At 40.6% G+C, this 27,167-nt stretch overlaps 1 protein-coding gene across 2 annotated transcripts in view; it reads left to right on the top strand.

Moving 5' to 3' along the window:
- The window catches only part of WASHC4 (WASH complex subunit 4), a 58,099-nt gene that overhangs the window by 24,010 nt on the left and 6,922 nt on the right, over positions 1–27,167 (top strand). For both annotated transcript variants that reach the window (XM_044987422.1, XR_006573528.1), the window contains exons 14-30: positions 1,632–1,758; positions 3,513–3,638; positions 4,161–4,268; positions 7,181–7,327; positions 7,496–7,575; positions 8,923–9,028; positions 10,047–10,163; positions 11,858–12,026; positions 12,542–12,696; positions 13,379–13,453; positions 13,547–13,651; positions 16,589–16,723; positions 17,553–17,661; positions 18,447–18,513; positions 19,877–19,963; positions 24,940–25,087; positions 26,692–26,788. In XM_044987422.1, the coding sequence (XP_044843357.1) occupies positions 1,632–1,758; positions 3,513–3,638; positions 4,161–4,268; positions 7,181–7,327; positions 7,496–7,575; positions 8,923–9,028; positions 10,047–10,163; positions 11,858–12,026; positions 12,542–12,696; positions 13,379–13,453; positions 13,547–13,651; positions 16,589–16,723; positions 17,553–17,661; positions 18,447–18,513; positions 19,877–19,963; positions 24,940–25,087; positions 26,692–26,788 (1,958 nt within the window). The remainder of the gene's footprint in view (positions 1–1,631; positions 1,759–3,512; positions 3,639–4,160; positions 4,269–7,180; positions 7,328–7,495; positions 7,576–8,922; positions 9,029–10,046; positions 10,164–11,857; positions 12,027–12,541; positions 12,697–13,378; positions 13,454–13,546; positions 13,652–16,588; positions 16,724–17,552; positions 17,662–18,446; positions 18,514–19,876; positions 19,964–24,939; positions 25,088–26,691; positions 26,789–27,167) is intronic.

The raw sequence follows: 27,167 nt of genomic DNA, 5'->3' as shown, positions 1-27,167 counted from the left end.
GAATTAGATAATATCATAATGCCACTGTATAAATCCATTGTACGTTCGCACCTTGAATGCGGTGTCCAGTTCTGGTCACTCCATCTCAAAAAAGGTATATTAATATTGAGAATGGTACGGAGAAGGGCAACAAAACTGATTAGGGGTATGGAACAGCTTCTGTATGAGGAGAAGTGATTAAAAAGACTGGGACTGTTCAGTTTAGAAAAGAGATAATTAAGGGGGGAATATGATAGAGGTCTATAAAATTATGAATGGCATGGAGGAAGTGAATAGGGAAAGTAATATATATTTTTTTTTTATTGGACCCACTGCTGTTGGTGAGAGAGACAAGCTTTTGAGCCTACACAGAGCTCTTCTTCAGGTCTGGGAAACTTACTCAGTGTGTCCACTCAGTTGTGATGCACTGAGTACATTTCCCAGACCTGAAGAAGAGCTCTGTGTAAGCTCAAAAGCTTGAGTCTCTCCCCTACAGAAGTTGGTCCAATAAAATATATTACCTCACCCACCTTGTTTCTCTAATACCCTGGGACCAACATGGCTACACCACCACTGGATACATAGGGGAAGTGTTACTTAATCCTTCACATAATGCAAGAACCACGGTCACCCAGTGAAATTAATAGGCAGCAGGTTTAAAACAAACATAAGGATGTACTTCATACAATGCACAGTCAACCTGTGGAACTCCTTGCCTGTGGATGTTGTGAAGGCCAAAAGTGTAACTGGGTTCAAAAAAGAACTAAATCATGGAGGACATGTCCATCAATGACTATTAACCAAGATGGTCAGAGATGCAACCGCATACTCTGGGTGTTCTTAAACCTCTGACTGCCAGAAGCTGGGAGTGGATGAAAGGAGATGGGTCATTTGATAATTGTCCTGTTCTGATCATTCCCCCTTAAGCATCTGGCACTGGCTACTGTTGGAAGATAGGATGCTGGGCCAGTTGGACCATCGGTCTGACCCAGTGTAGCCATTCTTATGTTCTTAACTTTTAATGAATTTTTAATAATACCCAGTGTAATCAGTATATCCATCCTCTACAACTACAGTATTTAAAACAAATTGTACAATACTGAGTCAGACATTAATATGGTAACAGATGATATAGAGTCTTTGTTTTATGGTTTAAACTTGGTAAAGCTTTTTACCCTGAAATAACTTAATTTTTTTTTGCACAGTTTATTTTTGCAGATTTATTCACTACTTTAATTTAAAAAAAAAATGTAGTGCATCTGAGTGGGCTGTTCATTCAAGGTATTAACAATGAGATCTTATGCAACATGGCCTTCTGTTAAGAAAATTGGAGGACTGAAATACCAGGAGATCTAAGTTTTAATTCTGACTCTGACTTGGATTCATTGTTCGAGCTTGTGCAAGTCTCTTAACTTCTGTTTCTTAGTTACCCCACTTGTCACATGCCGGCTAATACTTACCTTACAGAGCATTTAAGGTTGTGTTTGAGGCACTCTAGTACCCATTGCAAAGGGAGCAAAGTATTGCATTTGGAGACTGAATATTCCTATGCATTTTCCTTGAGAGGGACTAGCCATCGATGCTTGGTATGGAAAAGGGGAAATGGCATTCAGCTGCTCTCTGGAGTGAGTAACGTATTTTTCTTTTTCCAGAGAGATGCAGTCATATTATGTCTTTGTGAGCTCATGGATGACAAAAATGGAATCTATCTTGTCTAAGGAACAGCGGATGGATAAGTTTTCTGAAGACCTTTCTAACAGATGTAATGTCTTTATACAGGTGGGTTATTTCTTACTATGCTGCTAGCTGAATTATATGTAGTGTATTTGTGCTGCTTTTTGCACTAGGGACTGGGTGATTAGAAGGAAGCAAGTGAGTATTGAAAACTAATCATAGAAGTTATGTGGTCGTCTCGGCATTCCCTTGCAAATGCAGGGTTTTTCCCTGCAATATGTTCTCAAATGTGTTGTCCAGTCTAGTTCTTAATAGAACTAGAATGGTATAGAATAGAATGGTAGAAATGGGGCTTTCTGGGAAGTGAAAAAGTAATGTCTGACTGGATCTTCATGGGCTGAAGCTGGAATCTTTCCAATGAAGCTTCAGTGATTTCCCAAGGTAGTTCCCATTTCCCATTCAAATAGTCTTTCTCAAGTATACTGTCAATGCTGAGATGCTTACATTGGGGCGGGGATTGGGGTCTAATTTAGTTGTATTTATCGTATTCTTATTTCTGGCAACAAGTTCCAGGCTATTGCCTAATTGTGTTGCACTCAACGACAGTGTTTTGGGATAATCTCTTTAGCATCTGATGCAGTTAATTTTCTTTTCTGGTGAGAGTGCATAGTTTTGCTGTATGTGTACATGATTTCTGCATTTATTTCTTGCACATTTTGTATGCAGCTTCCTGACAAAACATTGATTGAAAATAAATGCAAGTTTAATAGAGAATGTACAATAGACACACAACACTAGTGTCTTCCCCATTAATTTGTAGCAGCTCTGTCCTCACTTCTGCCTTTGTTGATGGATACTGCTAGTTCCAGGCTTCAGTATCAACTGAATTTTTTCCTTCTGAGCTCATAGTATACATGAAAAGTTTATTTTTTTATATTTAAACTCTCCTTAAAATGAGAATAAATAAAGAATTAAGAATCTGAAGGTATCCCAATGAGAGAATCTATTCTTCTAATTTTGAGTAGTTACTTTTAATATGCTGTGATATTTTTCTCTATACCAAATTGAAAATTTCACCTTTAACTTGCTATATTTCTCCAAGTTTTTGCTGTATTCCATTTGAAAGTTGTGTTTTGAATACTTGGATGCTGTTCTGGACTTTCTGGATATAGCCTAAATTGATGTAAAGAGTTTGGCACATTTTAATGTCTATGTTAGTGATATTCTTTGGGTTTTTTTCAGTTTTCCCTTTCTTTGTTTGTTATGAAATTGGATTTTTAAAGAAGTTGTAGAGCTTTACAATGACTTCATATCTTACTGATTTCACTTATCTCTTGGGGACTTTGCAACTGTTTTTGACTCATCCTAGTTCAGTTTCTCCATCTTGATGCCTCTCTTGGTTGGGTTTAGTGTGACCAGATAGCAAGTGTGAAAAATCGGTACACTTTTTGTGGGGGTGGGGGTGGCAGGGCGATATAGTTGCGTATATAAGACAAAGCCTCTAATATCGGGACATCTGGTGACCCTAGTTGGGTTACAGTGAACTTGAACTGTGATTAGTCTGTCTGAATGCTTAGTTCATTGGCTTGTGATTTAATTTGTTGATTGTTTCTGTAGCTGTCTTAATGACTTGCAGATTCCTTTGCAGCTTCATAATTACAAACTCACTGATAGATCTTCACTTCCACTTTCATGTTACTACAGAACTCATGTTCTGTCCATGAGAGAGCTGCATATGCTCTGGAGGGCTAGTGAAAAGGCAGGAATTTATGTTCTGTATGGTAATAAAAAAATAGAGAATATTTACTTGTCTGGAATTACTGTGGAGATTCTTTTTTTCCCCCCCAATTTGTTTCTAGGGTTTTCTTTATGCTTACAGCCTTAGCACCATCATTAAAACCACAATGAATCTCTACATGTCAATGCAAAAACCTATGACCAAAACCTCAGTGAAAGCATTATGCAGACTTGTGGAACTTCTCAAGGTAGGTTATAGGATTGGTTTTATGATTTCATCTAAGCATCATCATACAGCTGCTGAGAGACACCACATGCAAAGAACGTAGTGATAGAATGTGTCAGTGACTTCTAAAATATTGGATGGAATGGAGGAGAGAAAGGGAAAGTATATTTATGTAATTTCTAAACACCTCCACAGTTTGCTTTTTATCTCAATCCTATTTTTTTGCAGGGAAAGATGTTCACTGTTTTGAAGAGTATCTTTTGAAAGTTGAGCTGAAATAGCGAAAACACACAGGGCTAAGATTTTTAAAGAGAAATGGTTACCTCTAGTTAGAGTCTGAAAACCATATATGGACGCCTTAATAAGTGGCCTGATATTTTGCAAAAGTTTTGGGTGTTCAGCATCTCCAGTTAATATAAAATACAAGGGTGGTGAAGGGAAATCCTATATTGCCAGGTGGACAGTGTGGTTAGTATAGAAAGAAATTACTTAGATTGTCACTTCATAATTAATATGAACCACTGTGTTTTGGAACTGACTGCAGGCAATAGAACATACATTTTATAGAAGAAGTATGGTTGTGGCAGATTCTGTGACACACATAACTCAGCATCTCCAGCATCAGGCTCTTAACTCTATTTCTGTAGCCAAGGTATGTATTCCAAGTTTCAAGGTATGGAATCCTATGTCACCCTCAATAGTTTTATTTAATCTCTCATTCCAAGTCAAAATTATTCGCCTGATTTGAAACTGTCTGTGGTCTCGCTCCACCCTATCTATTATGATTTCTATTGCTGCTATTATTATTATAGCATTTAAGAACCCCAATCAAGAATCGGGACCCCATTGTTTTAGGCACTGTACTGACATGCAACAAAGATGATAATCTGGTTATGTCGCTCCTCTTTCTTCCTCCAGTGGCGCGCACACGCTCTACATTCTTCTATTCACTTGCTCCTCTTATTTTGGCCTTGTTCTGATCTTTTCCTGTGACTAGGGCTATCAAGCCATTAAAAAAATTAATCGCGATTAATTGCGCTGTTAAACAATAATAGAATACCATTTATTTAAAGATTTTTGGATGTTTCCTACATTTTCAAATATATTGATTTCAATTACAACACAAAATACAAAAATGTACAGTGCTCACTTTTTATTTATTCTTTATGACAAGTATTTGCACTATAAAAAAACAAAATAGTATTTTTCAATTCACCTAATACAAATACTGTAATAAAATCTCTTTATCATGAAAGTTGAACTTACAAATGTAGAATTATGTACAAAAAAACCTGCATTCAAAAACGAAACAATGTAACATTTTAGAGCCTGCAAGTCCACTCAGTCCTACTTCTTGTTCAGCCAGTCGCTTAGACAGACAAGTTTGTTTACATTTGCAGGAGATAATGCTGCCCACTTCTTGTAGGCTCTGAAGCCTTACATTATTTTGTTACATAACTGCATTCAAAAACAAAACAAAGAAATCTACTTTTGTAAGTTGCATTTTCACAACAGAGATTGCACTACAGTACTTGTATAAGGTGAATTGAAAAATACTATTTCTTTTGTTTGCCATTTGTACAGTGCAAATATTGGTAATCAAAAATATGTACACTTGGATTTCAGTTACAACACAGAATACAGTATATATGAAAACGTAGAAAAACATCCAAAATATTTAATACATTTCAATTGCTATTCTATTGTTTAACAGTGTGATTAAAATTGCGATTAATCGCGATTAATTTTTTTAGTTAATCACATGGTGCTGTTTGTTCATTTAGCCTACCTATTCTTTGCTACTTTATTACGTTACTGTTACTTTATTAAAGTGATTTGTGATGGTATGTATAAGCATGCAGACTATTACAGTTTTAGGGCTTCACATATACAGTACTTTCAATGATTACTATATAATGTTAAACTTCTTTGAAAGGAAAGGGTAGGACAAATGTAATGCTTATGGAAGTGCCAGTTGCCTGATATAAAATGTACACAGGTGTTGTGCAAGCTTCCCCAGAAGTGGGACTAATGCACCTCACTTGGAACACTTGCTGTCCTTGGATTTCTGAATTACGTTATGTGGGCAAAGGGAAAAATGGGATTTCACCTTAGCTCTCTGATGTGAAATGCTAGTATATATGTTCTCTTGCAGCTGAACTCCAAAGGAAGATACATGCATGATGTAAATGGTGCTATTGGATTTTCCATTTCTCCTGTTTGTGTGCATAATTCTGCTCAGTGTTAAATACATTACATATTTAAACAGTAGATGTGCATATTTTTCAGATTCTTACTTAATATATGCAACAGAAATTTAGCTATAATCTAGCGCATCTCCTCTATCACATTTTGAGTATAAACAAAACGTTTGTTTTAGTTTAATAAACAGATCGAACACATTTCAAGGGTATCACTGTTGAACAGAGAACCAGCAAACCTGTCTGAAACAATAAAGCTGCTATGAAAATTACACATGCTTTAAAAATGGGCAGTACCCATATGATCAGATAATTGTTCTATAGTTTTTTTTACAGCTTTAAATAAATTACAAGCTTAAAAAATAGCAATATGATCCAAGCGCACTAAAAGATTTGTATGTCAAACAGATACCTGGAGATTACCACCCCCCCTCTTGAATGACTAGATTGATGTTTGTTGTTTACCTTTTAAAAAGGTAAACAAAAGGCTCATATCAGTAAACAACAGCATAAAGCACTTACTGCAGGCCCTCTGTGGTACCTGCTAATCTGTTAATGTGCTTTTCCAAATTAATGCAGCATTAGGGTGTACCCTAATGTATTCCACAACACAGCAGTTGTTTTGCTGCATGTACCTAGAGCATCTGACAGCACTGAAGGGGAAGAGTTTCAAGCTGAGGATATATCCTTATAACCAGAGAAGGAATTCTCTCCTATTGCAGCAAACCTTGCAGGGAGTCATACCTCTTCTGAGTCAAATCCATACTCCTAAATATGAGCCTAGCTTCCTAACCAGTCACTGATCACGTTCCCACTGAAGTCCATTGCAAAAAATTCCACATACTGCAGTGGGAGCTCACTTTTGCAGTTGGTCCTTGCTATGTTTTTTCCACTTACACAATATCATAGAAAAGTGCAGGTTGTCTTGGGGACTTTCTTCACATGTGCACTTACAGATTTGTGGTTTTTCAGCCCATAAAGTTGGGCATTGCTGAATTTCTTCCTAGTGAAAGAAAGCGCTCCTACAGGAACACTCGGGATGGTGTATACAACAGAAGTGATGTGAACATGCAAAGCTATGTGCACGCTTGCACAATGCCTGTTTACTGTATACCTGTCTTATGCCTGTGCTGAGTTATGTATATTTACCAGCACTTACAATAGAGAATCCAATTAAATTTGGGAGAGGAAGTATCTGGATTCACTTAGCTTGGTTCAAAAAGCCTAATTTATAAAATATTACTGGAAATGGTGTGACAAGTGCCCAGATTTTCAAATAAAAGATCAGGCTGCTGCTTTTGATCTCTGATAAATTTTCCATGAATATGAAATGTGAGCTGCTATTTTTGTTTCTCCCATCAAGAAAAGAGTAATTTCCGACAAAAAATACAGTGAGCAGCGCCTGGATGTGCTCTCTGCTCTGGTATTGGCTGAGAATACCCTCAACGGGCCAAGTACAAAACAGAGGCGCCTTATTGTTTCCCTTGCACTGAGTGTGGGCACACAGATGGTAAGTGCAACTATTGCTCAAACCCTCACTACTGTGTGTTACCTTGTTAGCTGTAATAAACAGCTTTATCACTCAACTGTTGTGACAACTTTAAAAGTAGTTGTTATTTTCCAGTTAAGTAATAAATGACTCTGCCCATTTTCCTCTGCTGTTTTTTTTTCTTAACAGAAAACATTTAAAGATGAAGAGCTGCTTCCCCTCCAAGTAGTTATGAAGAAACTGGACTTAATCAGTGAACTTAAGGAGCGGTAAGCAGCACAAAAGGATGGGTGGGAGGGGAGAAAGCAGTGTCAGCTCGTGTGTTGAGATTTCATGATGCAGTTTATGAAATCTTGCAGGATGTTCTGTGTTCTACACTTAGCTACATATAATTGATTGTTTTCATGTACATTGAAGACCAGGGTTGGCCAGCATGTGGGCCACAGAATTCTATAATGAAGTCTGTGGCCTCCCTAATCTTTAATAAGGAGTAGCAGCTTGCAGAAATGCAGGTCTTGTTGACTGGTGCACCATGCTTTTTGTTTGATTTGACAGGGACCATCACTTTTGGAACCTATGACCTCCTTGGTTTTTATACCTCCATATTAAATATTAGGTTTCCTGCAGTATGTTGCATTTTACATAAACACCTCCCTCCTAAGCTGCTATAAAGTGTAACTGGATGTGAAATGTTTAGCAATGATTTTGTGCAAACATTGCTATACACAAATTTTATTCATAGAACCTTGATGGTCTGTGGACCTACCCATATACTTTCGACATGTCATGTAAACTCCAGTAATGTAAATAAATTTGTACCATGACACTGTACCTTCCTAATGCTTTATAAATTGTCAGCATTTTCTAGTTCAGTATCTACTACTAGCATCAGTGAGGAAGATGCTTGTCTGTATGTGGCTCAGCATTTTGGCACTGGTGTACAGAGCCGGCTCCAGGCACCAGCGAAGGAAGCAGGTGCTTGGAGTGGCCAATGGAAAGGGGCGGCACGTCCAGGTCTTCAGCAGCAGGCCCCTCGGTTCCTCTCTTCCTCTTTGAGCTGCCGCCGAAGAGGAAGAGAGGGAGCGAAGGACCCGCTGCTGAATTGCCGCCGAAGAACGAAGCGATGTGATTTAGCTGCTGCTGAAGTGCCACCAATTGGCTTTCTTTTTTTTTTTTTTCCCCCTCACTTCGCTGCTTGGGGAGGAGCCAGCCCTGCTGGTGTACATCATATGATCAGAGACAAGAATAATTCCTTTACTATAATGTTGCTGTAGGAAGCATAAAGATATCATTACAGAGGCTAGGTATTTCAGTACTGAAACAGCATTTCAGTAGCTTGATATGGTGCTTACAGATATGATAGTGAAAATGGGCATCCATTTATCAAAGAGCTTACATTTTCTTTTGAAGGCCAGTGGAAAAATAATAAATACCATGTACATGTGTATCTTGAGCATTAGTGCTATGAAATAACCTGTGGCGTAGATGATTGTAAAAAACAAAAAAGGGGGCAGTGCTGCAAAAATATGGTCTTGCTGACGTGCAGTTCACCATCCTTTACATGTTCTTTAGCGCTGCTTCGGGTTTTGTTTAATAACTAATATCTTGCATTTTAGCATCCGAACACAGTGTGATTGTTGCTTCTTGTACTGGCATCGAGCAGTCTTCCCAATTTATTTAGATGATGTGTATGAAAATGCAGTTGATGCATCTAGATTGCAGGTAAATACAAAATACCCCTAATTGTTCAGTTAGAGTGGCTTACTGAACTGGGGAGGCGGGGAAAGAAAACCCCTAAAATTGTAAAACAGTTAAAAATCACAAGTCCAGTGTTAGTTACAAATAACTGTGGCTGAGATTTTTCAGAGCATTAAAGGGATTTAGATAAGTTTATCTTCCTTTTAAAATTAACGAAAGGCATGTCTGATAAACTGCTCTGTAAATCTCAACCAGTACTTTAAATAGTAGGCATCACTTACAACGGTTTGTCTCTCTCTTCTTACCCTGCCCTTCAGTCATTTCATTTTTAAATTAAGGTCTTTGGCAGATTTAAAACAAAAATTGGAAAAATCTTAGTAATCTTTTGGTTCAGTGTGCATCTATTTTTATACTTAGGTATTTATAAGGTACTTATTACCTGGGTTCCAAAGGATTGCTGCAGGGGCCATACTGGAGTTTTATCCTCTCCTTGTGCAATATTGCATAACTAGATAATTGCATTATAACTTTTTTTAAAACTGACTCACAAGCATCCGATACTGGCTTTTACTGGGATGAACCACTGGTCCAGGATGTTAAACTTGATGAATCACTTGTGTGATCCACTCTGACTAATTTATGTTTAATCGCTGTTTTAAGTAATGGACTTGCAAAAGGCTAGAACTGAATACTGGTTAGTTAATCTAATGATTGGGGGTGGGGATGATAACAGATAGTCAATTCAAATTGGCTTACGGTACTTAACATTATTTCCTTCATTGTTTTAGGATAACTGAATCCATCAGTCTTCCAGTCACATAGATTATTTTTAAAAAGCTTAAAGCTACAGTCTGTTAGGTTTTACATTATTGTAGTGACTATTCATATGAAATCAACTAGAAAGTGATCCTTGTTCTTTGGATTTGAGATTTTAAACTGTTTAAATTGGGCGGATTTTAGCCTTTACATTGTAAATATTTTGAGATGTTTGTTGACATATCTGTCTTATGGTTTGCATATTAGTTACTTTCTGGTTTTTTAGTACATGTTTAGTGCATTACGGGACTGTGTTCCTGCTATGATGCATTCAAGACACTTGGAGTCCTATGAGGTACTTCTGGAGTGCTATGACAAAGAAATCATGGAAGTTTTAAATGAGGTAATTGTACAAGTTCGGGGTTTACTGTGAGTGGGGTCTAATGGTGACAGTTTATTTGGATTGTGTATTAAAGTCAGCTTTTATTGACTGAAATTTAGGATTTTCTATAAAACCTATATAGAAGTCTTTGAGACTGCTGTGACGTATGGTGATAAATGAGAAAATGAACATTTTCTCAATCTCATGTTCTTACCTGGCCTTGTTACCATAGTATCAGGAGGGATAGCTCAGTGGTTTGAGCATTGGCCTGCTAAACCCAGGGTTGTGAGTTCAGTCCTTGAGGGGGCCACTTTAGAGATCTGGGGCAAAAATCAGTACTTGGTCCTGCTAGTAAAGGCACGGGGCTGGACTCGACCTTTCAAGGTCCCTTCCAGTTCTAGGAGATTGGTATATATCCAATTATTATTATCTGAGTACTTTAGTCTTTAATATATCAATCCTCACAGTATCCCTGAGAGTTAGAGAAGGGATATTACCCCCATTTTACAGATGCTGACACACAGAGAGACTAACTTTCTCAGGGTCACATAGGAAGAGCAGGGAATTGAACCCAGATCTCCCAAGTCCTTAGCTAGTGATTTAACCACTGGACCACTCTTACTCTCTGTTCAGTCCCACAGCAAATGTAATCTATTCTATTCTGGGATTCTAGAGAAATCTCAGACAAAATAATATATTGAAGGTTTTTCTAAACTGTATGAAGTCTTATTGGAAATGAACCACACCTTTCTTAGTAAGTCACATCTGTTGTAGACTCATTATATAAACCAGGGGTTCTCAACCTAGGATTGCAAACAGGCACTGCTGGCTTGCAACCACCCCTGTCCATCACATATTATTGGTCCCATCTGAGCTGTTGTAACAAACATGGTTTGAATTTAGTTGAAGCCAAATGGTTTTTTTAATTAGTTTGAATGGTCACAGTGATGGGTGTGTGTGTTTGCAGGGAATGGATGGGCCTCTGCTTAAATCTAGGTAGGAACCACACTGGTGTAAAAAATTGTAGAAGTCTCACTTGGCCACAAAAACATTCTAAATCCTCCTGATTAGTCAATGTAAATGGGTGTCCTAGAACTGACACTGTTCATTTAGAACCTTTTAGAAGTGGTGTGCCGAGTCTTCATATAGTCACTCTAATTTAAGGTTTTACGTGCCAGTAATACATTTTAACATTTTTAGAAGGGCTCTTTCTATAAGTCTATAATATATAACTAAAATATTGTTGTATGTAAAGTAACTAAGGTTTTTAAAATGTTTAAGAAGCTTCATTTAAAATTAAATTAAAATGCAGAGCCCCCCTGGACTGGTGGCCAGGACCTGGGCAGTGTGAGTGCCACTGAAAATCAGCTCGCATGCCACCTTTGGCACACGTGCCATAGGTTGCCTACCCCTGATTTAGAAGCTGGGCATCTCATATTATCCCTAATAACAGGTAGTTATCCATCTAGTTTCTGAATTATTCCTCAGTTTAACTACTAGGGCATCAACATGGTTTCGTTTGCTAGTGCTAGTTTCAGTCCCTGAAACTCTCTGAAATTTTCAAACAAGGACTTTATGCGGCAGGTTCACTTATTTTTAAGATGTAGTCAGTCACTAGTGTCATCAGCCTTCTTGCTCTGTAGGCAAATTTCATCTCTACTAAAATAGGATTTTGAATGGACTCTTAGCATCATTTTTGTCACTCCCTTAAATAGCACTTGCTGGACAAATTGTGTAAAGAAATAGAAAAGGATCTACGCCTTTCTGTGCACACACACTTAAAGCTCGATGACAGAAATCCTTACAGAGTTGGGATGAAGGATCTGGCCCACTTTTTCTCTCTGAACCCAATTCGATTTTTCAATCGATTCATTGACATCAAAGGTAGGTTGCATTTAATATACCTTTTTTTCCCTCAGCACTTCACATCTCTTTAGTTTCTCTGATAATCCTTCTGGTATTCCATCATTTTCTTTTTGCTTAACTATTTCCTTTACGGATTTCTGTGATCTCAGTTGCTCCCTAATAATAGCTTAGATATACAAAAGTGGCATTGCAAGCGTAATCCATAGTTAATAATGTTGTGGCTCTTTACCCACCTCTAGTGGCTAGCTTACATAGAGAAGTTTAGGAGTTTGTTGCCTCTGAGCTAGTGGGCTTGGTCCTTCAGCTTATGTTAGTAAAGGCTCATGGCTTTTAGATCCAGAGGTCCTGGGTTCAGTCCCCACAAATGACCCCACTAGGGCTATTGTTACAGTCTTTTCTTCGAGAGAACCCAGTTTTAAGTGCCAATGCAAGAATTTATGGATTTTCCTTTTTTGTTTCTTTGCTATTCCCCAGCAATTTAAGAGCTGCAGTTAATAGTTTAATGCATACTTTATTATTCTTGATTTTTACAGTTTATGTAACACACTACCTAGACAAGACCTTCTACAACCTAACAACTGTAGCTCTTCATGACTGGGCCACATACAGTGAAATGAGGAATTTAGCAACTCAGCGCTATGGCTTAATTATGACAGAAGCACATCTTCCCAGTCAGACTTTAGAACAGGTGAGGTATATGTGTGGGTATTATATGTGCCACTTTATTCCGGAAGTCCTAGATAATTATTCAAGACATTAACAAAGTACAGAAACCGAGGAACCCAAAATTAGCGGCCATTTTCTAAAATTTTGGCCTAGACGATTTACCCAAGACTAACAAGTCTGTGGCATAACCAAGGTAAAACTCCTGATTCCCAGATCCATACTTCTTCATTTTGAGCAGTGAAACGGTGTAATTAACAGTAAATAAATGATTTTTTAAAAAAAAAGTAGCTATTTGTGAACCTTGAATATGGAGGCTTTTACATTTTTATTTGGAAGCTGAGAAAATGGTCCAATTTTTCCCTTTTTGCTTTGCACTTATTAGATATGACTAAAGAACCTTGACTGTCAAAAATGTTAAAAGATACAAGCAAAAAACCTGAATTTTAATGTGACACTGACTATAAAATTTAAAACAAAACAAACCATAAAATAAATCTAGGCCCTGAAGTAGCCCAGAACAAATTGAAAAGATATTTTCACAAAATTGAAAGGAAAAGTGATGATTTTCATACATAACTAATTACTTTGCTTCCAAAAGACTTTCAAGTGATTCATTTGCACTATTAGCAGTTACTTTGAATACATTTGAGTGACTCCCAGGAAGCTGTTCTGATCGATTAAGGATTTTTGCCATATTGTTTCAGGGTTTGGATGTTTTGGAAATCATGAGAAATATTCATGTTTTTGTATCACGCTACCTCTACAATCTCAATAATCAGGTGAGGTGTATTCTGTACTTCTATGGGTAGTTCGTATCTGATTTTTTTAAGGTTGGTTTTGATATGGGGTATATGATGACCTTTTCTTTGCAGATCTTCATTGAGAGAACTAGTAATAATAAGCATTTGAACACTATCAATATCCGACACATTGCTAATTCAATTCGAACTCATGGCACAGGAATCATGAACACAACAGTAAGTATCTTCTGGACTGTTTCTTTTTAATATGTACAGAACAGCATCGGAACTCCAGCATTTCCTGACCTTTGAGTTTTTAACTGTGCAGTTTTTAATATTGCACAAACATAGCTTTTTGTATTATATATAACAAAGTAGTCCTCAAACACCAAGCAGTCAACATCAAAAGTCTCTTATGAGTTATATTACTGGTAGTTACTATATAAAGTCAGATCTTTGTGCAAATGCCACAGCTGACAAGATGTTTAGAAATGTCCCGGAAGACCTCTGAATTGCCCTAAAGATGAAAATAAATGTTATCAAACAGAGGTATTCTGTTTACAACACTTTAATTTCTAAATAATGGCCCTTATAATTAGAGTGCCATATATCGCTACTTGTTAAAGTTTGGTAGGATGGGGTTTTGATAGCATTTCATTTAAGCAGATCAGGAGAAATGTGATGCTGATGTCTACTAAATCAACTTAGACTGCCATTTTAGAATTTGGGAAATGCAAGGTCATTTTTTTAAGTGGCTTCTATGAAATATGTATTTCACTTTACTTTGGCTAAGATTTGTCGTTGACTTTTACTACTTCCTTTCTTTAAATCTAGATGCTGTTCTATGGTATGAGTTATTACAGTAGTCCCCAACGCAGTGCCCGCGGGCGCCATGGCGCCCGCTGGGGCATCTATCTGCGTCCGTGTACTGGCCCGCAGACAAGCATCCGCTGAAATGCCGCCGAAAAGCAGCGTCATCAAGCGGCGTCGCCGCCAAAATGCCGCTGATTTTCGGCAGCATTTCAGCGGCGACGCCTCTTGACGTTGCCGCTTCTCGGCAGCATTTCGGCGGATGCTTGTCCGCCGACCACAGTCCTCGGTGGCTCGCCGTCTGGTGCCCGCCAGACGAAAAAGGTTGGGGACCACTGGGTTATTATATAGCTTAGGATTTCTGAATAGAATGAATGTAATGATCTTTGGCATAAGGACGGCAGTGTGTCTGGTAAAGATGAACACCATCTATACACCATAAATAACAGTACTGTGTTTATTTAGCCTAGTAAAGCTTTGCAGATGTTTGTTACAACTGAAATTTAATCTGTTTGCATGTTGCATATTCATAGTAATTGAAGTAATTAAAAAACCTGGTGTGGTGCCAAAGCTTGACTGGAAAATCCAACTAACCCAAAAACGATCAAATTTTGGACTGCCACTCAATTTCTCACTCTGTCTTTCTGTCCCATTCTTCCTACCAAGCCAGCACAAGATAAGAACTTGATGAGCACTATGCACTGAAGGACAAGCACTTTCTCTAAGGCACTGTGTACAAAATGAAAAGGTTTAGAAATGAGGGTTCTTACTCTTTTTGGCAATGCAGGAAAGTGCTTGCTTTTACAAGCATGATGCTAATAATATGTTTCTCTCGTATTGGAGTTGTTTGTCTCAGAGATATCAGCAACTGAGAGAGTTGTCTTGCACGTCACAATGCTTCCTGGCCAGGTGGACGCCTCCTGCCTTATTTGCTTTTGACTGTGGTCTAGATGGGGGTGGGCCCGTGGGACTGCCCCCTGTGGTGCCGTGGACCCCACGCCACTCTCAGAAGCAGCCGACAGCACTTCCCTGTGGGGGTGGGGCAGAGGGCTCTGTGTGTTGCCTTTGCCTCCAGGCACCGCCCCCCCACAGCATCCATTGGCCGGGAATGGGGAACCATGGCCAATGGGAAGCTTCAGGGGAGGTACCTGGAGGCGTGGCAAGGGCAGCACATGTGGAGCCCTCCGCCCCTCCTCCTTCAGGGGCCACAGCGCTTCCTGAAGCGGCGCGGGGCTGGGGACAGGGCAGGCATGCAGGGAGCCTGCCCTGGCCCCAGTGCGCACCGCTGCCACACTGGAGCCGCTTTAGGTAAGCGGTGCCGGGCTGGAGCCTGAACCCTGCCTGCACCCCGCCCCCCAACTCCCTGCCCTGAGCCCCCGCCTGCACCTTGCACCCCTCCTGCACCCCAACTCCATGCCCTGAGCCCCCTTATACCCCCGCACCCCTCCTGCACCCCAACTCCATGCCCTGAGCCCCCTTATACCCCCGCACCCCTCCTGCACCCCAACTCCATGCCCTGAGCCCCCTTATACCCCCTGCACCCCTCCTGCACCCCAACTCCCTGCTCTGAGCCCCTGCCGCCCCCTGCACCCGTCCTGCACCCCAACCTTGTGCCGTGAGCCCTTTCCTGCACCCCGCACCCTCCTGCACCCCAGCCCTCTTCCCTGAGCACCCTCATACACCCCGCACTCCCTCCCACACCCCAGCCCCCTGTCCCGGCCCTGCATACAATTTCCCTATCCAGATGTGGCCCTTGGCCCAAAAAGTTTGCCCACCCCTGGTCTAAATTGTCCACGCAGACCAGGGAATGAACTGTGACTTGGGGAAAAAAAAGGAGGGGGCGGTTAATTCCAAGGGACAATATTTTAGAAAATTTTGAGCAAGTGAAAAGAAGGTGGGAAGGTTATAATGGAACTTTGCATGTAATCTTAGCTATAGAATTTACTACAATGAAAGCAGACATTCAGTGAGCTTCACTATTGCCCCACTGTTATGAATCCTAGTCATGAACCACCTGAGGCATGTTGCCCATATGCTAAGAAGAGGGACAGCAACTGGATACTCCAGAACTAGTTCCTAACTAGTCGTGGGCTTTAAAAGATCAGCCTATTACCCTCTTATTGGCCTTTCTAAAGGAAATTAAACCTTCCAACAAAAGATTTACCTTTCTTTAGGAAGGAAGTTGCTCAGGCTGAGTCTCTTTGAGATCCACAAAATGGGACAGGCTGTGTTGAACTTTCCACCTACAAAAAATATGTCATAATATGGAATAAAAGCTTCAAGAAGCTACTGAATGATAGTCACTAGAGAGTCATGTTAATTTGAAAGGGTTTTTCTAATTCTGAATTTTTAATTTTACTCCAGGTTAATTTCACTTACCAGTTTCTGAGGAAAAAGTTCTATATCTTTAGCCAGTTCATGTATGACGAACATATCAAATCCAGATTAATCAAAGATATCCGATTCTTCAGGGAAGTCAAGGATCAAAATGATCATAAGGTACACTACATGTGGTGTTCTTGGATAAACAATAACTTGATTAAAAACTGTGCTGCCTTTGCACTGAAAAGCTGATATGCACTGAACTACAAATGTCAGTTTTTAAATAAAAGGAAAATATGTTTATAGACAAGTGGAACCTTCTGGTCTATCAAAATACAGTGTTGCAGTGTATACAAATTCCTGCATTGAGACTGGTTGATCTGATTCTAATTGCTTACTGAACACTAGATGGTACTCATCAGCAGACACAACATGGCACTCCTTTGTATTATAGGATGGGGTACGGTTATTCTCTCATCAACCTGATAATGATGCTCAGTGCAGATTTAGTCTAGTGTTGTTCTAAACCTCCAGTCCAAATCAAGTTTACCAAAGTTACAATAAATATTCGTATTTTGTAATAGAGGTCACTGTTGACATTAATGCACAAACTTGGTATATGAGTACAGTAGCTATCCCTTTCTCAAGGCCTTGTGCGTAATTCTCATCTTCCACCATTGCATGTCTAATTTTGAAAAAATTGAGGTTTAATGTTTGGAATAAAAATGTACTGGAATGTTCTTTGTATGTAGTTTGTTCTTATAAGAAGAGTGCTTTCTTATTTATATATAGCAGTAACAGATCTCGTCTTTGCAAATGGCCTGGTCAAATGACACTTTCACAAACTACTACGCACAGACAGGGTTACACTTTCAAAGATTGAACAAGGAATGTGTGTGAATGTTTGTGGGGTGGTAGTAGAAGGTAAAATGATGTTTAACATGAAAAGTCAAGTAGATTCTTCAAAGATCAGTATTCTCACAAACTGCAAAAATTGTTTCTGTAGTATCCCTTTGAGAGAGCAGAGAAGTTCAACCGGGGCATCAGAAAGCTTGGAATGACGCCTGATGGACAAAGTTACCTTGACCAATTCAGGCAGCTCATAAGTCAGATAGGTATGCATCACTGTATCTAAAAATATGGTACAAACATTTTAATGGCAGAGGTCTTTGTAATCCTGTAACTACACTGCTTATTTTACCTATATTTTAAGGTTGAATCCCAAATTCAAGCCTGATATAAGCAGATGCATTTCCATTGAAGTAATTGGAGTTTTACCTAATTACACAAGAATGGGTCCTAAATGTTTTAATATAAGATGTATCTAGAGCTTGTATGAATGTTTTTTTTATTCGCTTTGGGTTCAATTTTTATTTGTTTGACTGAGGCAACATTCATCCAGGTTGAGTATCTTTTTCCCACTAAATGAGAAGTACAGTTCTGTTAGACTCAGATACTTCAAAAGGTGTTTTGAATCAAATACAAATGTGTGCATATATTATAATAGTTAAATTTGATTTACTAGTTGTAGTAATACTTTTGGCACACTGATGCCACCAGTGGTGTAGGCATCTAAAGCCTGATCTTACGACCATTTCCTGTATCTTACTGCAGCATTTGGACCTTAATTAAGGAGTTTAAAAATGTAGCGCGTGTGAGCACAATCTCCTTAGATGAAGCCATTCATGGCTCATGTTTTGTTCCTCTAGTTGGACTTTGTGCCATTAAACTCTAAAGTATCTGCATTTTTTTTCTCCGTGTAATTAGTTTCAGAATATTTCTCTTGTAAAACCATTCTGGCTACCTCAAGGCATCAGAATATCAGAGTTAACAGGGATTTTGAAATGTGTACATGTAAATATCTAACTTAGGTATGTTCCTGTTTTTCTTGTTTTTAAAGGCAATGCAATGGGCTATGTGCGAATGATAAGATCTGGTGGACTTCACTGCTGTAGTAGTGCAATTAGGTACCTATATGAATATATTTCATGCTGCTACTAATATTTTATATCCCTGTGCTACCCATTCATACTGATATTCCCTTAGGAAGGTCTCTTTTTTTCCCCACATATTCATCATTTGACTCAGAAGTGCAAAGAGTATTAAGAATAAGTGTGGCATTTTCCAGGATACCAGCTCTGTATTTTATATTAATCTTTTTAAGAGGAGAAGTCCTACAGAAAAGTCCAGCTAGCACATTATTTAGCACTGAACTTGCGAGGCCCTAAGTGCCCTTGGGTCCCATTCATGTCAATGGGAGCTAAGGAGCCCAGCACCATGAAGGATTGTGGAATAACGTTATGGAATAATAAAATAGTTCAAGCAATATTCTAGGCACTGTACAAATGAGACAGTCGCTGCCCCTAACAGCAAAAGACACACCCGCAGGACTTGAAGGGAGCGAACTTCGTTTATATGTATTGTATATGTTTTAGTCCTATGTATTGAACATTTTTGAACCTCCATAAGAGTGTTGTACATTCTGAGGACACAAGTAGACATTCTCCCTGCCCTTAAGAGTTTACAAACACAGTTAACCCATTCCTTTCTGTTTAGATAACAATTGAGTTTGGAAAAGTGTCTGATACCATGTGTTAAGGACACTGTATAAGGCTACAAAGGAATTGCATCTCTTGTCCTGCAAACTAGTTCAGAATCCCTTACATTGCAAAATTGACTAATTGGAGTTCCTTTAACTACAAAACCATAACCTTTTGTATAGTATAGCACATTACATAGGTGAGCTCTTACAGACCAAAATGATTATTTATCATTGCATATAGTGCCATAGTGTACATAACATTTTACAGAGAGAACAGGGTACAGTTTGTACTCTGCAAAGTTTACAAGCTAGGTGTTGTACCATATGGTATATGGCAGAAAAAGAGATGGCATCAGGTGAGGGGAGTGGGTCGTTTATGAGCAGTATTATGAGGCTGGCTGTTTTCTCAAGGTGTTCATCATGTTTCCTCGTTTGTTAGCTATGATTTTATTTGGATGGTGTGGAAGTGCGGGTCATGGTTGAAAGATGCTTTTGGAGGAGTGGGAGCTTGTGTATCATATGGGATTGAGGAGGACACTGCAGGCATAGCAGGGCAGCATGGGAGAGAGCGCAGAGATTCTTGTGGAAGAAAGATAGGAAGGGAACAAGGCTGGTAGTGGAATTAACAGACCCTGGGTGAGAAAGAGAGAGAAGATGTACGCAGAGCAGTGTCAGAGTCTTGAAGGCAAGGGTGGTTCATTGTGTAATTTATTTATGATTTAACTTAATTGATGCATCAGTGAGTAAACCACAGTTAAATGTAAACCTAACACACAATAATTGTGTAGGTTTGTTCCTGACCTTGAAGATATTGTTAATTTTGAGGAACTAGTGAAAGAAGAAGGACTCTCAGAAGAAACACAAAAAGCAGCCAGGTAACCCGACATTGTGTTTTGAGATGTGGGGAGGCAAGCGTCTTTGTTTTTAAACTTGTTTCTCGTGCCTTTCTTATTTAAAAAATTCAAATGCTTTACAAAAGATAAAATGAAATTAAAATGTCTTTGTTTAATCAGAAACAATAGGCACTATTGCTTTAAAGATGCTAAACTGAAAATGACATTTGTACCAGTTGGATCCATTTGGAACTCAGCTGCTCTGTAAAATTGTCATTTGGTGAGGAAAGTTCTTTAGCTTGTAAATGTCTTAAGTTTTAGAAATCTCCTTTCTGGTTACAGAGACTTTAAAAACAAACCCGCTTCACTAATCCTATTCCAAGCCCTGTTCAGATATCATTGAGGACTCTGGGGAAAGCACCACCTGGCTACCTTAGCTTGTGTAGTGGAAGGAATGAGCATTTTCCATTTGGAACACACTGGTGAAATGTGTAGGAGGAAACCATTGCTTTCAACTGTATTGGGCTCTTCTCAAAAGCATTCTCTCATCCAGAGAATAGCAATAGCTGGTGGTGGCCTATCTGAACCACACTTGCTAAAATGTGTTCTGAACACTGATGTATTTTAAGTGATTCAAGCTTAGATTTCTGTTGGTCCTCTTTCCTTGTTTAGAGGCATCAGAGTATGACCAACAATGGGTACAGGGAATATCTCAATTGGCAAAACGTTCTGATAGTCGTCTTTCAAAGCCTGTCTTAAAACTGAACCTTAAACTGCCCTTTTGGGGCTATGGATGGGAAAGAAGCAAATCTTCTGCTTTATAGCCAGTACACTGTACTTGCTGCTAAAATAAGCCCCTTCTTGTTCTAAGTCTATGGATATAACTGTATTCTGCTCACCTATTAGCTGGCTATAGATCCATTTAACAAAACATGAGCTTTCTTTATCATTTCTGCTGTGAGCAAATACTAGATTTGTTGTCACTTCATCCAGGTGGACATTGTGAGTTAGAGCGGTGTTTTGAGGAGGTCGAGGAAAGTTTTACCATGTCGCCATAGAGTTCCACAACCTTTAGTGCAGTCAAACTTGCTATACAGATCTGGCTTAATTCCTTACTATATGCTTTCTGATTTGAGATGTAAACTAATACAACTTGGCACTCTTTTTCTCCCTACATCTTTGTCATTGAAGGGAGCCGTCTTTGCTTGGAGTGAATCGCTAGAAAATGTATTCCAATAATTCTGAACGTTTTAAGAATGTACATGTATAATTTTCTGTTGCATAGCTTCTTTCTGCATTCACCAGGAATGGTTAATACCCCACACCTATGGAATCTGGAGGCAGTCCAGTGTTGCTGCTGGAGGCCCCGGGACTAAGCCTAGCCCTCCAGCTCAGGCCTCTAGATTTTCTGTCTCCAGCAACGGAACAAGTTGGTGGTTCGGTTTCCTCTTACCTTCTTTCTTTGTTCATGCGTCAGCAATTTATCTTTCTTCTCTTCCTCTTCTTCCCCCGGATTGAGTATTTAACAGTGAGATGGTTTCAACCACCGAGCTCCACCAATGAAGCACCCTCCTCTCCAGGACACCTCTGCCCCATTCAGGCATGGCAGCTATCCTGAAAACTGCAGACTAAATCTAAGCAGTGTTTTCCATGCGAGGCACCATTTATAGGCTCTTCAGAGGGCAAATTATGCCCTGTCTGTTCTCTGTCAGGGCATGGGGCTCAGACTGGACCAGTATGTCAGGTCCCCCCATCCCAAGAGCTGCAACTCTAATGCAGAGTCTAAGGATGAGTAGGATGCTATCCAGCCATCTTGGGGTAAGTCCTCCAACAGACGGGAGGGAAGGAGAAGAACTGCCTGTCCACCCCACCTTCCCCCAAATGATCCCAAAGTCCCATCCTCCAGATACTGAAGTGGGTCCTCTGCTCCCTGGGGAAAGAAGTGGGGCTCCTACACAATTCCCCTTCCTTTCCCTAGGAATTGGGGCATTCTCCTGGTACTCAGGAGTAGATCTAGCAAACCTTGAGATTCTGGAATTCCAAAAATCAAAAGCTAGCATCAGCAATGCTAGACAGCAATTAGTATTACTAATGAGCAAGTGGGGTGAAAATCCGGGGTCAAATCCCCTCTCCTTTGACTTCACCACCCTGTTCCCTCGAGGGAGTGTTTGCTGGTGCTTTTCTCCTACACAGTCTCTCTCAGTGTTCTGTATCAAGTTCACTGCCCCTTTCCCACCCGACAGCATGTCTGGCTCTGCAGAAAAGCCTGTCGTTCCCAGGAAGCCCTCCCTCAGATTGCTGCATAGTGGAAATTTCAGTCCAAGGACCCTCACTCTCAGCCAGGGAAAGGGGTGCAGATTTCTGGCAGCAGCAGAATGGGAATTGTGCCTGCTTATCATAGTAATAAAACCTTACTCTGCCAGGGAAAGGGTTTTCTCTCTCCCTCTCTTGCTCCCTGTCCCCCTCCGCTGGCTGGCTGCTCATTAGAGTGTAAGGAGCACTTCAAGCAGCCTGTGACCAGAACTGAGGCTTCTGAGGCTTCTGCTCCCCATGAAGTTGCACCATCATGGGATTACAGAGGGGTAAGTGAGAAATTCCTTCCCATGTTCAAAATGATCCTGTTACTGAGTAAAGCCCTGAGTGGTATGGGGCTGCTCCTACAGTACTTATGTGGGAGCTAGCCAGCATTGGGGAGCAGGCAGGCAACCTTTCATGCGGACATCTAAAAAGTGACTTCTACAATCAAGGTATTTGTGCTGGCACTCCTCATTGGTTGAGTGGTCCTCAGACCAGGATAAATAGCATGCTGTCTTCCACCTGTAAACTGACAGGGGAAGTACACCTCTACCTGATATAATGCGGTCCTCAGGAGCCAAAAAATCTCACCATGTTATAGGTGAGACAGTGTTATATCAGGGTAGGGAGAGGAACCACTCCCCAGCCCAGCTCACCTCCGCCTTCCTCCCTGAGCGCGCCACCGCTGCTCCGCTTCTTCCTCCCTCCTCTCTTCCAGGTTTGCTGTGCCAATCAGCTGTTTGGCCCGGCAAGCCTGGAAGTGGGAGGGGCGGACCAGAGGTGGTGGCGTGCTCCGGGGAGGAGGTGGAGATGAGCTGGAGCGGAGAGCGGTTCCTCTGTGCCCCCTGTTACTTGCTGCGTCCCTCCCCAGGGCACCTCGCCCCAGCTCACCTCCGTTCCGCCGCCTCCTCCCACGAGCGCGCCGCAGGTCCGCTTCTCCCCACTCCTTCAGCTGTTTGGCGCGGCAAGCCTGGGAGGGAGGAGAAGCGGAGCTGAGCGGCGTGCTCGTGGGAGGAGGTGGTGGTAGAGCGGAGTTGAGCTAGGGTGGGGAGCGGTTCTTCTGCACCCCCGCTTACTTGCAGCCCTCCTGCCCTAGCTCACCTCTGCTCTGCCTCTGCCTCCTCCCACGAGCGCACCACAGCTCCGCTTCTCCTCCCTGGCTTGGCATGCCAAACAGCTGATTGGCGCAGCAGGCCTGGGAGGGAGGAGAGTTGGAGCTGCGGCGTGCTTGTGGGAGGAGGCGGAGTGGAGGTGAGCTTGGGCGGGGGTCCGCAGGGAGGGTCGCAGCAAGTAACAGGCGGGTGCAGAGGAACCACTTGCGGTAACACACATTCGGATATAACGCTGTAAAGCTGCCCCATCTGCCAGACCGCTGTTTTACCGTGTTATATCCGAATTCGCGTTACATTGGGGTAGAGGTGTACCACACGCACTACCGAAAAACATACAAAACCAAAATTTAAAAAAAGCCCAGCCAGACAAAACCAATCCGCAGGATTTTTCCAGGCCAGGATGCCAGTGGCTTGCAAGGTACTCTACAATATCTTCCCTTTCAAGCATTATTAAATAGATTTTCTGTAGATGTCTCCTTTGAGGCCATCATAAGATCCAAATGAGGACAGACTACTGATTTGAAACCAAATGTTAAGCTAAAATTTTGTTCTAACCCATAGCCATCCCTTTGGAAGTTTGTGGCATACATGGACATTCCTAGTACTCTAAAGATATATCTCAAGCATATGGAGTACAAAAGCCAAGGGTACCCTGTTCAGCTCACTCTGTCCAAAATGCCAAGGCTCTAGGGTCTCAAAGTTGCGGCAGGCAAGATGTTAGACTCCTGCACCAGTTGGCAGGCTAGGAATCTGGGAAACTATTCACATAGAATCATAGAATATCAGGGTTGGAAGGGACCTCAGGAGGTCATCTAGTCCAACCCCCTGCTCAAAGCAGGACCAATCCCCAAGTAATCCCTAAATGGCCCCCTCAAGGACTGAGCTCACAACCCTGGGTTTAGCAGGCCAATGCTCAAACCACTGAGCTGTCCCTCCCCCACAGAAGTGTCTAGGAGTATTGCGGAAAACGTGTATGAGCCTCATCTGAAGAGTTGCAAAGTAAGTTTCCATTTGTCTGCAGAGGAGAGCCTTTGGTAGGAGGGTGCTTCTGGTTTGGTTTCTACCTTACTCCTTGCCTTGTATGTGGGGAAATCTTTCCCTTCCTGCCTTTTATTCTAATGTAATAATAATAATAATAATAAACTTTGGATATTCCTCACCCCCCACTTCTAAGATTCACTGCTGGCTACTTCCCATTAGTGATGAATTAGGAGAGAAGTTGTGCAACAGAATGAGAAATTTCTTACCTAATTTTCTTTCTGTTAGCAGTTTCTCTCCTCATTCAGCCACCCTGGCAATCTGATAAATTCCATTTTGTATTTTGGTAATTTTTCTCTTAAGGGAGATTTAGACATACAATTGTTTTAGGTTATTTAATACATTATACCCAGTTGTCTTAATACTAATAATCAGTTGCTGGAGTGTTTCTACAACTGTAGAACAGCTTCTGGTTGCCTGGACTGAAGGGCTGGGTCTACTCCTGGAGCCTCCAGCAACAAACATTGGACTGCCTCCAAATCCCATAGGTGGGTACTAACTATTAGTGATGAACGAGGAGAAGAGCTGTGCAACAGAAACTGATCAGATAAGAAATGTTCTCATTCTTTGCAGGCAGTTGGATTCTGTCCTCACTGATCTCACACGTAATTCTGCAGAAGGGACAGAGTACTTCAAAATGCTTGTCGACGTTTTTGCTCCCGAATTCCGCAGTCCAAAGAATATGCACTTGCGCAACTTTTACATTATTGTTCCCCCACTGGTTAGTATTTTTGCCACATATATTGATGTGAATTTTTTTTTTGATTTATGATGCATAACATTAAACCACAAGTACATGTGTAGTAGGCTGTTCAAGCCGACTTAGGCACCAACTCCCAACAGTGCACAGATGGGACCTCTTTACTGAAAGAGTAACTTTAAAAAATCTTTCCATCCATTAAATTAAGTCAGTGGAGGAATCTTAATGGGGGAGAGAGGCATCTGGGATAGCATGTGATGAAAGGAGAAAAAGCAATGATATTAAATGCCTCTTCCCCAAAAGTGTCCTTTCAGCAGCAGCTTGGGGACCTCCAACCATTTTTAACTCCAAATTCTAGTGTATAAACTCTAAGGCCCTCATCCTGCAGTTGGATCTGGTCAGGAAGATCCTTGCCTCCATGCAGAGCCCCACCGACTTCAGCAGGGTTCTGCCCACTTGGATCGATTGCATGATCAAGGCCAAAATTGGGAACTGTTCACTATTCCAAAACTAGCTTTTATAATAGAAAATTAGCTGAAGGTGGCTGAGCCTCCAGCTGTGATTGTGAAAGATGAGGTGGCATCATGGGTGATGTAAATGAGGAAAAGGGGGCAACATAATCGAAGGAAAGTCTAGAAAAATAATGAATGAATATATGCAAACAAGTAGGGGGAACATTTCTCTCCTTCTCCCTACATCTTTCAGCTGTTTTTCAGAGATGGCTGCATTTCAGAAAGCTTCATTAAATATCTTTTTGAACATTTAACTATATTGAGCTACACTCTAATGAATGCACCACTCTGGTGTGTGTATTAATAAACTATTGGTTTGCCCACTAGGCCTTTCGCCTAAAACACGACCATTGTGTGGTAGTGTTACAATGATCTGAAAGAGTAGCTCCATCTAAACAGTAATAAAACGGCATGAGACTCTCCTGTGTGAGTAATTCAATACTAATTTAAAATACTGTCTTTAGTGAGCTTTCAAAAAACATCTTAGCTCTTTGGGTTAGGTTTAAGAAAAGTCATTTATTTTGTTCATATTTAGCTTCATTTAAACCTCTATTGGACACCTGTTCTATGCTCCTATTCTGTGTCCCTTATATTAATGTAAATCACTTGACATCACCAGCAAATATAATGAAAATTATACCGTACATTATTAATTATATTATGCAAACTCAGAACCCTCCAATCCTCAGTTGATCATCTCCCCCAAAGCCTAGGAAACAGATGGGCTGTCCATCCAAAACTCTTACAAATCAGGGACTTGGATTTTAGCTTGCGTTTTTGGATGTAATTATTTTTTATAACTGACAAAATTGCAAATGACCACCTTTTATTTTGCCAAATCTTCCTCTCAGGTTATGTCTACACTACAGATCCTGCAGCTGTACCACTGCAGCTGCACTGCTGTAAGGTCTCCCTGTAGCCATTCTATGCCGGCGGGGGAGAGCTCTCCTGTGGACTTATCGCTGTCCACACTGGAGCTTTTGTTGGTGAAACTTACGTCGGTAAGAGGTGTGTTTTTTTACACCCCTGACACAAGTTTTGCCAACAAAAGTGCTAGTGTAGACCAAATCTGAAATGACATTCTTTGGGACAACTACCTTTCCTTCGTTTCAGACTCTCAACTTTGTAGAACATTCAATTAGCTGTAAAGAGAAGCTGAATAAAAAGAACAAAGGTGGAGCAGCTTTCACGGATGATGGTTTTGCCATGGGTAAGTTTGAGCATACTGTCTAGTCGTCCAGTCAATTGGCGTGATCAAGACTTTACAAAATAATAATTTGCCATAACTTTTATGTTTAGCATTGCCCACTATTTGTGATTTTAAAATTTGAGTTGTCCTTACTTCAGCATGACGGACTTGTGTAGATTATTGCTTTCCAGTTTCAATGTTGTGTACTTAGTTCTCTTACTTCTCTGTGCGCACTACTAGGGCAGACAACACTTCACCACAGGAAAATGGAATTTTACACAAGTCTGTTTCATCATTTGTTGGGTGTTTTAGTGATTTTATTTATTTCAACATTTTTATTTTCAGGGGCGCATGCATAAAAGCACGTCTAGCTGTGATGTTTTATAAAGTAAAACTTGCT

This window comes from Mauremys mutica, chromosome 1 (assembly GCF_020497125.1).
Source record: "Mauremys mutica isolate MM-2020 ecotype Southern chromosome 1, ASM2049712v1, whole genome shotgun sequence".
Lineage (NCBI taxonomy): Eukaryota > Metazoa > Chordata > Testudines > Geoemydidae > Mauremys > Mauremys mutica.
This window is presented reverse-complemented; position numbering and strand designations above follow the sequence as displayed.